Source organism: Helianthus annuus, chromosome 10 (assembly GCF_002127325.2).
Source record: "Helianthus annuus cultivar XRQ/B chromosome 10, HanXRQr2.0-SUNRISE, whole genome shotgun sequence".
In the NCBI taxonomy this organism is placed as follows: Eukaryota; Viridiplantae; Streptophyta; class Magnoliopsida; order Asterales; family Asteraceae; genus Helianthus; species Helianthus annuus.
Window position 1 is genome coordinate 125177992 of NC_035442.2, and position 13771 is coordinate 125191762.

The window sequence follows — 13771 nt, forward strand, 5'->3', positions numbered from 1 at the left end:
TTACAAAAATACAAGTATTGGAGGTTGGTTTTTATAAATAAAAATGGATAAATATGTATTTAGAATATATATTTACATTAAAGACACATTGTGTGTGATTATTTGTAAATTTTGTGTATTAGTTATATTATTTTAGGATTTAAAGTAATATAACTTAACAAAATACCAAGAATTTACATTCCAAAATAATACCAAAAATCACAAGGAATACATATATAAGTTACCAACTTAATATTGTGAAACCGAACGCAAGAACGTCACTTACAAAATATTCCGGAAAATACCGTTATAAATATATTTTTGGTAAATATTATTTTGGATACGAAAGAAATGAAAATATGATTTTTATTATCATTACAAAGTATATCATATTTTCGACAAGGAGAAAATATATTACTTTTGAAAAGTAAAAATATATTTTCTTAGAATATTTACAAGATATATGATTTTTGAGAAAAATATATATTTTCTTGAAATACATTATTTTTGGACAAAATAAGTTTATATACATCTATATCTATATATATCTATATAAAGCATCTCCTATGTACAAAATAGTAATTTCCATTCAATTTTTTAAGATGGCATATGAAAGGTTAAGTTAAAATGTCTAATTTTTTACCATTTTGTTCCCTTCATGCCCTTCTCACATAAAATACACGATTAATCAATCTCCATCTCTCTACGCCCGTTCCCTTCTCATTCAATGCCATTATCAGTTTCTTCAACTCAACCGTTCCTCTTTTAATGCAATCATCAAATTCTTGAATTCAATAGCCCTGTCTGTTTGTATATCGCAAGTCAGTCAAGGGGTTATTAGGATTCGGGTAGATGAATCTTGTGGTAGACGATCCTTCTTGATTATGTTGTTTGCGGCGATGGCAGTGGTAGGTAGTGAAAGATCGAAGCCTCAACAGTGGCGGCTTTAGGGTTCTTTCATAAGTCACTCGGGGGCGGTTAGGATTCCGGCAGAGGAATCCTCAGATGGTGAAGTTGAGGTTTGGTAGCGACTATGGTGGTGATTGATGGTGATTACAGGTAAAATTGCTTTATTCTCTTATTGATTTTGGATTACGAACTTGTTTTTTTCATCTGATGAGGCCTTTGAATTGATATCATAGTTCTATTAATATGATAGATTTGCTTTATATTAATGTGATGATTTGTGCAGTTTTTTTTTGTTGCTATTTTGACAATATATATGGTATAGTTATAAGTAGTTATTGATATTTCGAAGGGAACTAAAATATAAGTCAATAAGGTTTGGTTTTTCTTGCAGGAAGTGGATCCATGTGAAGAATTGACTGATGATGACATTCGAACCGCCATACAAGATGCATCAGGTCCTAGATCTACCTTATTTGTACCAGAAGTAGGTCTTACTCTTATAATTTCTAAGTTTTTTTAATCACATTTGGCTACTTAGTATCTCATATGCTTGATGTATTCTTTTACATGCATTTCAGGTTCCGTTTGATGTTCTTATTAGAAGACAAATTGCTCGTTTATTAGATCCATGTGTTCAATGTGCAAGATTTGTATACGATGAGTTAATTAAGGTCAGAATTTATATAAATTTTCCCGCTTTTATTATAACATACTTCATAAATATGTTGATTCAAGTTTTTTTTGAATCTCAGATGAGTCATAGTTGTATGGTTAATGAGCTACAAAGGTTTCCCGTCCTTCGAGAGCAAATGGATGATGTTACAGGAAATTTCTTACACGATGGTCTTCAATCCTCTGAGACCATGATTGGACACGTAGTCGAAATGGAGGTTCATTTTATAATATTGTTGATTATTGATGTTGCTACTTATTCTAAAATTTTTGAAATGCAAAAGATAACAAAAGTCCTTACCATGATTATTCAGGTTTTATTCTTCATCCGTGAGGGTTTTATTTCAATATTGTATTGCGATTTTCAGGTTATTCGATGACAAAGGAGAGAGTAGTTGTGGTAGATCAGGCAACGGCGGTGGATCTGGACACCAACGGCGATGACGGAATCGGATTCCGGCAGGTATTCCGCTGAGTAGAGTAAGATTAGTGCCCTTCTAGCTGTTGTTTACTTGTGGGTTTAATTTAGTTGTTGTTACAAGTTTTACTGTTGGGATTTTTTTTAACAACTGTCTTTGTTTTTGTTTGGACCTGTCAAAAATCAAAATGTGACGATTAGTGTTTAATGAACATCATGATCTGTGAAATGGATTGTTTGACAGGAAGAGTGTGGGCGGGTAACAATATAGTGGAGTTTATTGTGTGAGGTTAAAGGAGGCGTATGCGCAGATAAACCGAAAGGCTCCTGTACCTAACGGAACCATGGATACATTGAAATTGTTGACTGAGACGTTTGGGAGGAGAGCCGATAACATGAAGGTATATTATAATTTTCCTTTTAATCAGGTTTTTGGTTATTATTTCTAGCCCATTTAACCCCTTTTTAGTCAGTCTGTTAACATGTTTAATATTGATATTCAAAATGTATATTTTTTAAGGTGAACCTATTTACTGCAGCTGTGTAACCAGTTTATGGCCTATTTAACCCGTTTACAACTTATTAGGAACCGGCAATGTCGGTTCGAAACATTTAGATTAATCGTTCAGACAAGCAACATTTTGTTTCCGTGATCAGCCATTCGAATTCTTGTAACATGCATCAGTTAATTATCGCATGATTGCCTTCAATTTTGTAATTGATAATCACATAGATATTAGGCAATTGGAATCACAACTCTTACACGTATCACCACCCACCACCAGAACGGTTCCCATGAACTGGTAGTAGTAATCACCGGCGACACCAACCACTATCCACCATGAACCAGATTTATCGGCGTCGTCCTTTCTTTTTCTGTTACCGTTCATCGCACACCAGCAGTCTGGGACCACTGGTGCTGCATTGATATGTGTGTGTCGATGTGTGTGTATGCACAGGTTGTGGATGCCTGTGTTGTGTTAATGTGTGTCGTGTGTGTTATTATTATTACTATTATTATTATTATTATTATTATTATTATTATTATTATTATTATTATTATTATTATTATTATTATTTTAAATTTGTGTTAGTATGTGTACAGTTTGTCTAGATACATATCAAATTGGAGCAAGTTTCGCTACAAAGCCCCTGTTTAAAGCCATATGATTTTTTTTAAATCCTTGGAAGCTGTTGTTTAAGGTGGCTTCCGATCTCAACTCAAGAACGAAGGTACATTCGGTTCAACTTATTATGTTGAACTATGTTTATTATTCATTTTAGACAAATCACCTTCAAAAGCAAAGCTTCCAACTTTACCATTTTTCATCAATTTAGACCATTTGAATTGGCTACCACCATAGTAACAGTTCTACTATTAATATTAATTGGTTATTACCTTATTCATAATCATGAGTTTGCTACAAATAGTTCTTATTTTACAGTTGTTTTAGACCGTGGAAGTAGTGGCACAAGAGTAAATGTATATGAATGGATGCCAACAAATGGGATTACAAGTAATAATAATAGGAGTTTAGAATTACCAATTTTGCTGAAACTTTTCCTAATAATTCAACGAAAATCGATGACCGTAAAGACGGTTGTGCATACCATTGTATGCAAACTGAGCCCGAGTTGGATAAGTTTGTGGGAAATGCATATGGGGTTAAGGGGGCTATAGAGTCGTTGATTCGTAGGGCCGAGAAATGGGTACCTTATGAAAACATAAGCGTACACCGATCTTTGTGTTGGCTACGACCGGATTGAGAAGATTAGATAAAGAAGTTGCTAATCGTGTTTTGGATGATATTGAGGATGTTGTTAAGTTACATGAGTTTAAGTTTAGGAAAGATTGGATTCGGGTTTTGAGTGGGGAAGAAGAGGCTTATTACGGTTGGATTGCTCTAAACTGTCACATGGTTTATGGGTATGTTTGGGAGTTCATCAAGGTTGGATACTTTGGGTCTTCTTGATCTCGGTGGTTCTTCGTTGCAGGTAGCAACAGAGATTAAACAACCAACGGTGAATGATCGAGATGTTTTTAGATCATAGATTGGTTCTTTTGAGCACGAGATTATGGTAGCATCGTTACCGGCTTTTGGGTTGAATGAAGCTTTTGATAGAACTATTGTTATGCTTAGTTATTCGCAAAGATACCTTAGCAGGAGCGACAAAAAAGATACCTGGTCATGGCTATCGGATAGTAAAAAAGACTGATTTTTCTGTTAAAATAGTCAGACATGAGCTGGAAAAGAGTTCAGCGAATACGAGTCAGAACAATATTTTTAACTAGAATAGAACTGCAGTGCCAAAAATTAATCATTTCGTCTGGAGAGCAATGGAAGGTTGGATTCCTACGGCTACGGCGTTGGCTAGGAGAAGCGTGAACGTGGGAAACGAGCGGTGTCCGTTATGTGGCATCGCTGACGAGGACGCAGATCATCTTTTAGTTGCGTGCTCTTTTGCTCGGTCCGTTTGGTAGAGCGTTTTGGGTGGGTTAAGCTTCCAATCCCTAGGGCCTTCGAATCGGTTAATCAGGTTCTACAGCATGTGCAGAACTATGGCAGCGATGGCTTAAGAAAAAGAGTAGTGCAGTCTATTGCTCTTCTCACGCTATGGAAAATTTGGACGTGCCGTAACGAAAAAAGATTTAACAATAGATGCGCCATTCCGAGAAACAACGTGGAAGATATAAAAGACAATAGCTTCTGGTGGGTGAAAAAAAGATCAAACATGGCTGGGCTGAATGAAGAAAACTGGAGCAAATTTGAGTTGGATAATGTACTGTCTTGAGTTTTGGTTTTGTTTATTTCTCTGTTGCTTCTGTTTTCCCTTAACAGCGTGCTAAGGTTCTTTTGTTGTGGTTTTAATTAAAGTTCCTCTTTGGCTGGCAAAAAAAAATGTTTTCATTTGTTCGGTTAGTTAATTGTAGTTGTTGACCAAGTCAACTGTCATTTAATCTTTCTTTTCGAGTCTCTGGTCTTATAGGAGTGGAGGGTGTTTCAGTTAACATATAATTTGTTTTTCTCTAATAATATGAAAATCTAAATGATTAACATATTATTTTTTCCATTGCATTATGGGTGATAAATTTTTAATCCGCTAAAATTCTACTCTTTTGAAATTGCATAAAGATGTACGATTGCTTGATGTGTATTGTGTTCCTGTCGTATATTGTCGACTCCGCTGCAACGCGCGGGTTTCCCTCTAGTACTATATATAAGCATTTCCCATGTCTAAAATAGTAATTTAACATCAATTTTTTAAGATGTCAGATTGTCAGATTAAAAGTCTCAAACAAAACCCTATATTTTTTTCATTTTTTTCTCATTCTACCCCTGCTCTCCCTACCCCTGTTATATGAAACCCTAATTGAAATTGAATATTATCATTAACACAGTCGTTCCCTTTACCCTCCCCTGAGCAGGCTAGCACCCTTCAACGGCCGGAGAAATCAAGGGTCCTATATTAAACCCATTTTCCGTTATAGATTTGCGCCTATATATGAGCTATTATCGCTGCCGTTCACGGAGGAGGAGAGAGACGCTCAGAAGCCAGACAAAACACCGGCCGTTGCACGCCTGCACCCATGTTCCAGTGTTCCAGTTGTAAATCGGAACTATCCATCAGACAAGTTCGAAATCAAAGGTAACATCTCTAAGATTCCGGGTTTTCCATGTTTATCTTCTTCTTCTCTTCTTGAATATACAGAGCGAATTTGGGTGTTCATGTTTGTGTTATTTTCCTTTCTTAACTTGCAATAAGTCGTTACATATTTGTTTATCATTGGTCGACGAAAGAAAAAAATGAATTTGATTTAGGGATACATGTTTTTTATGGTTTGTTGTTGCGATTTGCATAAATATAGGTTGAACATGAATAAGCCCTTAAACAATGTTTAATCCAGATTATTCGTGAGATCAATATTCAATTTGTTGATTTCGATTACAAATGTGCTGATGATTTGTTAGAATAATGCTCGGCCAAATTATTTGCTAACAATTCAAACTTATTTGTATCTTCGTCACTTTATGATTCTATTGGTTATATCATTCTTTTTTTACACATTCATAACAGTTTCTCCGATCATTTATTTCAGCCATTTGATCCATTTAAGGTGTTTGTATAGTGGATCTCACCCTTTTGAGGACTAAAATGTAATTTCCTCCCTGGTTTTAAGACGGCAGCCCAGTAGACATACCTTTTACCCTGATTCTTCATCCTTATCTCCCAAAATTGCCCCCAATTCAATATCTTTAGCCTACATGATTCTTGCACAACGAACTATTCATCCCAACAGTCGGTGTACATTGAAGACGCCAATTGATGAAAGTGTAAATTGAAGGCGCCGATTGATGATTGAAACGGTGGCAACAGTTATAAATACGATCAATGATCAATTAGGTTTGATGATTGAAATCAACTCTTGATATTGAAGATGTTCAATCTGATTTGGTTTTGAAATATATGATTAGTGTGGATAGGTAATGGTTTCTGACTCTCTTCAATCAAACTTATATGAAGTTACTATTGTACTTGTTCATCCATTTACAATTTGGGTTCTTATTTTTCTGAATTAGGGCTCATTTGATTTGTTGATTATGATTGACAACATTCAATTGCATGCTGAATTTTAGTTTGACTTAATGGCGTAATTGCTGCCCCACTTGAAAATACTTAAGAGCCCGGAAAAACTTCTTCTGGGATTTTGACAAGGTGCCCTCTTAGAAATCTATTTGATTTTGTTACATAACTTTTTATTATAATTCGAGTTGATTGTGATTATTGTCGTTATTAGTGTTTGTTCCTCAATTTCATCACTACCCTTTACAACACAAACATTCGGTCTAACAACCTCAGACGATAACAAACCTACAGTAACAATACAACCATCAACAAGTACCACGTGTTAGATCATTTGTCTGCCTTGTTACCCATCCGCCACCACAACAAATCTTCAAATAAAAAACACAGTTCAGAATCAACCCAACTGACCCAAAATCAGGACCTGAAGATAAGCTAAGAGGGGTTTTCATTCAGAAACTGAACGGAAAAGTTGTTGTTAAACAAGCACTAACAACAGCTGCTGTTGATGTTAATGTGAACAATAATATAGTTGCTAAAGTTGTCAACAGAGGAAACTTAGATGGAGGGTCTATGGTTAAGTTATTTGAGTGGGCGATCGAGCGAGCGAAGGACCATGGTTGCGGATGTTAGTAGTTATAATGTGGTTCTTAAAGCATTAGGGAGAAGAAAGTTTTTTGCTTTTATGGAGAGTGTTTTGAGTGAGATGAGGAGTAAAGGGTTGAAGATGGATAACGAAACTTTTTTTATTTTACGGATAGTTTCGTTAAAGGTAAACGCGTCTCGAAAGCTTTACGTATGTTTGGGAAATTGGAAGAGTTTGGGATGGAGTATGAAAGGGAAAGTGTAGATATATTGAATCTTGCTTTGCAAGAAGATTCCGGTGACTTACAAACCGCCGTTGTTAGTTACCGGAATAAGTTCCCCCGGTCTCTTTTGCAACGCTTTCTTTAGGTCAGTTTTTTATATGTTTCATGAAGAATTTGGTTGAATTCTATTTGTTTGATGCAGAGTTTTGTTTTGATTTTGTAGACATATAGTGAAGTTCAAGGATGGAATCATGACATTGGTCAATCAGTGAAGGAGTACAGTATATTGACTATGCAATCAGACATGTACTTCTTAGACAGGTTACATCCTCCTTTTCTCACTCGAGGAAATTATTTTTTGTCTTTTACATTGTTTTTCACTACTCTCAGGTGATTGAATCTTGATTTACAAGGTATAGTGTAATATACCTCATTGTTGGGCTAAAACTGGTTACTTTCAAATTTCATTTTTTCCAACTTTTTTTTTTAGAAATAGAGCAATATGGTTATCTATGTTAAGGGTATTGTACATGGTAAGCGTTGATGGTAAGTTGGTGGTATGTTCACGCCCCTTATCGTCGACTCCGCGGCAACGCGCGGGTTTCCCACTATTCTTGTATAAGAAATAATATCATGGAAAGATTTTAGTTTAGTAAGGATTTGCAAAGAAGCTTGTTACCAGAAAGCAACCCAGTATCTCCCTAGGATTAATACAGTGTTAACAACACCTACAAATAGGTTTGTTCTTGGGTTGAAAGTAGTGGTGGAGCCCGAATTCCATCCCTATAGACTCACATTTTTTCACTGTTTGGATTTCTAACAGCCATAGGTTAAAATTTCTGGCCCGGGTTGAGATTTCACTTAATTTCTGGCCCGGATCAATATTTTCATAAGGTGAATCTCGCTTAAAACGAATGAGAGATTAGGTTCTTCTAACAAAGATATGTATCATATGGTTAATCATTCAACAATGTATCAAATTTATTTTTATTCCTCGCCAATTTATTATTCGTGACAGTTTCTGAAAACCTATGGGGTCATTCGATCGAGTTTCGGTTACAAGAATTATGTGGACTCACTTGACTGGTTTGGGATGTAGTTGGCTCCACCCTTGGTTGAAACCTACCTGGACTGTGTTGGGACAAGAAACCCGAAAAAATAATATGGACTAGAGGCTAGAACATTGGTCCTGGTTTGGTGTTGTGTAGTGTTGTTGGTCGGTCGGTTCACATATATACCGAGTTCGGTCATTCGGTCAGACCAAATGAATTAATTGGGATGTAACTTGGTTAGTCTTGGCTGCACTATTTTGATAGAATGGGCTGCATTTCGGCTTGTATAAATGGACTACAATTTCCATTTTGTGTCCTTGTTTTGGACTGCAGTTATTCTGAACTTGGGCTACAAATTGTATGAATTCAATGAATTTGGGTTAAAATGGATGATTTTGGGCTACAACTTTTATTTAAGAAAGCAACTTTCATATTTATTTATATATACTAAAACATCAATACATCAAAATAATTTAATCTCAATATTCCATCAAAATAATTTAATCTCAATATATAACTTTTAATATATACATATATATGAATTTGTGCAGCTTCTAATTTTGTATCAATATATAGGGCTCTCATTTTAGTGCTTTCAAATTCGACTTATTTGACTCAATGAGTGTAGCTAATCGGTTGCTTTCTGTGATTTGTAAAATAAGTGATGGTTCTCATTGTGATTGTTTATGTGGGCGCTAGGTCATTGGACCGCCTTTTTTTATTGTATTACACATCCAGGACGTGACCCTCGTATTGTAGGTTTAAGTTAAAAGTACGGAAGCCCAGGATTTATACACAAAGCAAACGGTCTACTCAAGCCCTAGCAATCCAATCCGCACATCCCGTCATGGCATATGTATATGTTAGGTATGAATCTATATGATTTCCAAGTTGTTTTTTCTTTAGTGTTATTAGACCTTCAAAAATGCTTTTTGGCCGTTAAAAAAAGTCCATTGTTTTAATATATAATCCTTTTCTGTTGGATGTTAAAAAAGATATTTGGATTTCATTTGTGGCCTTCCAGGTATATATAGAGCCTACTAACTCTTTGTAGTTATGGAATTATTTTCAAGTTTGATACCATTAGTTTGACTGTAATAGGTCAAATCAAAGCTCAAAGGTCGCCAGAAACAAATAACAGGGCTTGCTTTTTCATAGACTTTAAACATGCTGGTTTCATCTGGTGCTGATGCTCAGGCAAGTGGTGGATGAGCTGGTGTCTGATAATTATTTTGGGATATAGAATATTAAATAATATTAGATTCATGTTTTTTGTTCTTACCACCACTGAATGTTTTGACTGAATTACAACTGTGTATCTGGAACATTAATGGATGGGAGAAGAGGAAATCACGAAGCATACAATCGCCACCTGGACATCCATCCTCACTGGTTGGAGAAACTAAAGTTCAGTTCCATAATGATCAACGGCATCCCTCCTTGTTGTATATGAAAGTCAAATTGCCATTTATGACCACCAACTGGAATGCTTGAAGTTGGTAAATAGTTGGACTCACACCTCACTTTTAACTATCCCAATGAAGCATACATCATTTAACTATCCCACGTAGCCGGTAAAACCTTGCATTGCCATGAAGTATGGGGGCTTTTACACGCATCACACCTTATATAGTTTTTTTTTTTTTTTTTTTTTTTTTGTAATCGTTTGAAGGCTTGATTTATTTTCCCATCCCTTATTGTCGACCCCGCCGCAACGCGTGGGTTTCCCACTAGTTTTCGAAAGTGAGACTTGAAAATATATTAAATTGGAACTACAAATAGTTTTACCCAAAGAAATATTATGAATAATTTTTCTAAGTGATATTCCTTAAAACATGTGTTTTGGAAATAAATATTGGATATTTATCCAATATTCCGGAATAATCAAGTATGAGCATACGAAAATACATGTATGAGATACCCCCATCCTTGGGAAAGAAATATAAGTATAAGTACTTGAGAAGTATTAATACAAAAATACTGTTTAAACAATTATTCCAAAATTAAATATAATTTAAAGTTAAAATAATCATTATTTTAACAAGAAGTTATAACTTGGGATAATATTAAAGGAAACGTAACTCAAAAACATAAATACTAAGGCAAGGCACACCCCGTTCGTCTAATAGACCCTAATACATTGTAGGTAGTCGTGTTTGCTGACGAGATTTGAGTTACGAGTACCGAAGACGCAAAACTGTGAGTTTATGTCCCCCTTTCCTTTAAACTGTTTTGTTTATTAACTTCGGGGGTGAAATACATGTTACCAAAGGATTACATACAAATACAATTGGTATGGTTAGCCTAGGAAAGTACCATAGATCATGTGAATGGGTAGGCGGATACTTGAGACCATTAATCCTTGTATAAGGACCGAGGGGCATGAGTGATAGATCTATTTGGGTGTAGCGAGCCCACACCCATGAGGACCAGGGTGGCCCATAGGGTGACTATGTCTTCCAGCCGGAAGCCCGGTACAAATTTGCTAGGTTTGAGTCTTCCTACACCGTCACACATATCAGTGGCCTTGCAAACCATTGGTGATCTTTTCCTTGTTTGCTTTCATACTGGGATTTACAAACATACATACATACACTGTTTACAAAGGTTTATGTATACATATACGAAACACATGAACTCGCTCAACTTTTGTTGATGTTTTCAAATTACATGTATTACAGGGAACTAAGTGGATCTGGCAGGTGTTGCATGTTTTCAAGCTGCGTCACAAATAAAAGATGTCATCCGAGGTCGTAGGGTTTAGGAGATGTATCTTATTCCTGGATGAGATACATGTTTCTAAACTCGGTTTTATTTAAGGTCTTTTGTTGAGTCTTCGTGAACTCATTTAAACATGTTGTGGTTGTAATTTAAAATTTGGTGTCAACTTTTCAGACAAGTATGTTGTGGTATTTTCAAACTAAATTTTATGGATGAACATCTTATGGTTTTATCATATAGCGTTGTTATGACTGAATGCTATGGTATTAAGAAAGTCACACCAATAATCACGCTTCCGCAAAAGTCAGGGTGTGACAGCTTGGTATCAGAGCTTCGATCGTAGCGAACTAGGATTCTTTCTCGAGTCTAGACTACGATCATTAGGGTTCTCACGAAAACATTTTCATAACATGTTTACATTGCATACACAAAATGTCCAGATCCAGGGAACAAACATTTTTACAAACAAAAGGCACAAAACACATTTCAAGATTTATGTTCATAATTCAGTCTAAGAGACTAGGGAAGTTTAATCTGAGAGACTGGGTAGTTCAGTTTGGGAAACTGGGGAGGTTTAGTTTGAGAGACTAGGTAGTTCAGTCTGAGAGGCTGGGCGGGATAGTCTGGGAAGACTAGGATGAATACATGCTTACATTGTTACTACTTACATGCTTATTTGATGACTGTTGATATATGTGCATATGTTGTGATTGTTTTCTTACAGACACCATGTCCTCATCTGAGAGTGGACTATCAGATACCGTAGACCCTATGGCCATAGTTTCAGACGATGATAGTGTCCCAGACCCTGAGATTCTTACATCTGACACTGAGAGTAGCGATGATGATGACTTTCAGCCTTTTGCCTTGCCGGATTTTGGCGATGATATACCGCTAGCTGATGGTCTTCTTGACGAGGATCCATTTTTCATTCCTATTCCTGACCAGGATCGTATCATCCTCGGATATCCCGACGATGAGCAGGTCGTGGTCCCGATCCTCGCCCCACTTCCTCTTGCTGCATTTCCTCTCGAGGATCTGCCTCTTGATGCCATGTCTGATGATGATATCGATCTTTTTATTGAGGGTCCCCCCTGAGGAGGCCCACTGTGATGGAGCTCCAGTCAACGATGTCATTGCGGTTTCGCTTATTAAGATTCCGATCATTGAGATTTCATCTGATCATTCTGGTCCTGATTCATTCGAGTCTGTGTCATCTACTACTTTACACGCACTGGGATTGCAGAGTTATCCCACTGATTCCGATTCTGACACGGCTATGTCTGCCGCACCTGTTCCTCCGCAGGACTTCGAGTTTGATGATGAGTTTGATCCTGACATTGATCCTGAGCATGAGGTTGACTTCGTTCCTGACGATCAGGTTTTTGATGTACCCACTGATCTCGAGCCGATACCCGCTGATCTTGGGTTAGCACCAGCCGACCCTGAGCCTATGCTTGCACCCGAGCCTATACCTGTTCATGATCCTCTGCCTGGGCATGACCCTGTACCTGTTGGCTGTTGTTGCACCCCTTGTACCCGATCTGATCCCTGCAGCCGCTGGCCATGCTCCTTTTGCTGATCGGATAGATCCCCGTTACGCATTCACCCGCAATGGGTGGATAGAGGACGATGATGACTTGCCTTCTTTTGTCGAGCCTGTTACTCCCCCACCTGCACCTACACATGCACCCGTTGATATCGCCCCGTTCCACCCACATGTGTCTGATATACACCGCACCGATCTGCCGATCACATTCTTACAGGATATCCCTCTACCCCGTCCAAGGGAAGGACCGTCCAGCCAGCCGTCTGGCCCTTTCCACCTATGTCAACAGCTTTTCCCTTCATGCCTCAGTTTACACATACTGCTCCTTTTGCTTCTGCACCATCGGGCTAGCCACTGATTTGGTTTCCGCCCAACACGATGCCTGTTTCTGATCCACACCATCCTTCACATTACACTGGTTACACGAGGGATGATCTGCTTTTGTCGTTACAGCTCCAGCAGGAGATGTTGTGTCGCAGAGTCATGGATCTTGAGAGGATTCCACGTCCTCCACCTTGCACTTGTCCGTCACCATTCGCGATTCCACCCGCTCCTCTTCTGCCATACCCAGATTTTGACGTTCGTTTTCTTACTATGGAGCAGCAGATTAGTTATCTGTTGCGTATCGTTCATGCACTTGAGGAGGAGTTAGCGCATGTGCGCAATTTGCTTTTCGTTCCTCCTCCACCTCCTCCTCCACCATCAGCATAGCAGGTTTTTGGTTATATGCAGGTCGCTTACTTTTGGTGAGAGTGTTGCTATTGAGCCCAGATTGCACAGCCTTTTGAAGACCACTTTTTGACTTTTGACTGTTGTAGTTTGATAGACGATTTGGACAAGGGTGATGTGACCCTGTAGTCCCTTTTGATGTATGGTACATTGTAGAACATGTAAAACTGTATTTGTGGTCATTGGTATATGAAAGCTCAATCACAACATTCTCATTACATACATTGTTGAATTACTTGTTTACGTTATGATTGGGATGTTATGTGTCTACTTGCGTTGATAAATATTATTACGTGTGCATGCCATGTACTTACTATACTTATTACGACCTGACCGACGCAATCTTCTT

The 13771-nt window shown here is 37.4% G+C and overlaps 1 protein-coding gene and 1 long non-coding RNA gene across 2 annotated transcripts; both read left to right on the forward strand.

Moving 5' to 3' along the window:
- Window positions 1-642: 642 nt before the first annotated feature.
- LOC110885398 lies at window positions 643-10156 on the forward strand. Its single transcript, XR_002562147.2, has 14 exons — window positions 643-1038; window positions 1280-1372; window positions 1467-1559; window positions 1641-1778; window positions 1929-2023; window positions 2223-2379; window positions 3084-3211; window positions 5406-5626; window positions 6078-6462; window positions 6559-6694; window positions 6777-7516; window positions 7595-7692; window positions 9183-9290; window positions 9525-10156. It is a non-coding gene; the product is annotated as an uncharacterized LOC110885398 (long non-coding RNA).
- A 2267-nt stretch (window positions 10157-12423) lies between these two features.
- Window positions 12424-13404, forward strand: LOC118482688. Its single transcript, XM_035978290.1, has 2 exons — window positions 12424-12651; window positions 13147-13404. The coding sequence occupies exons 1-2, from the start codon at window positions 12424-12426 to the stop codon at window positions 13402-13404; spliced, it is 486 nt and encodes a 161-aa protein (XP_035834183.1).
- The last annotated feature ends 367 nt before the right edge of the window (window positions 13405-13771 follow it).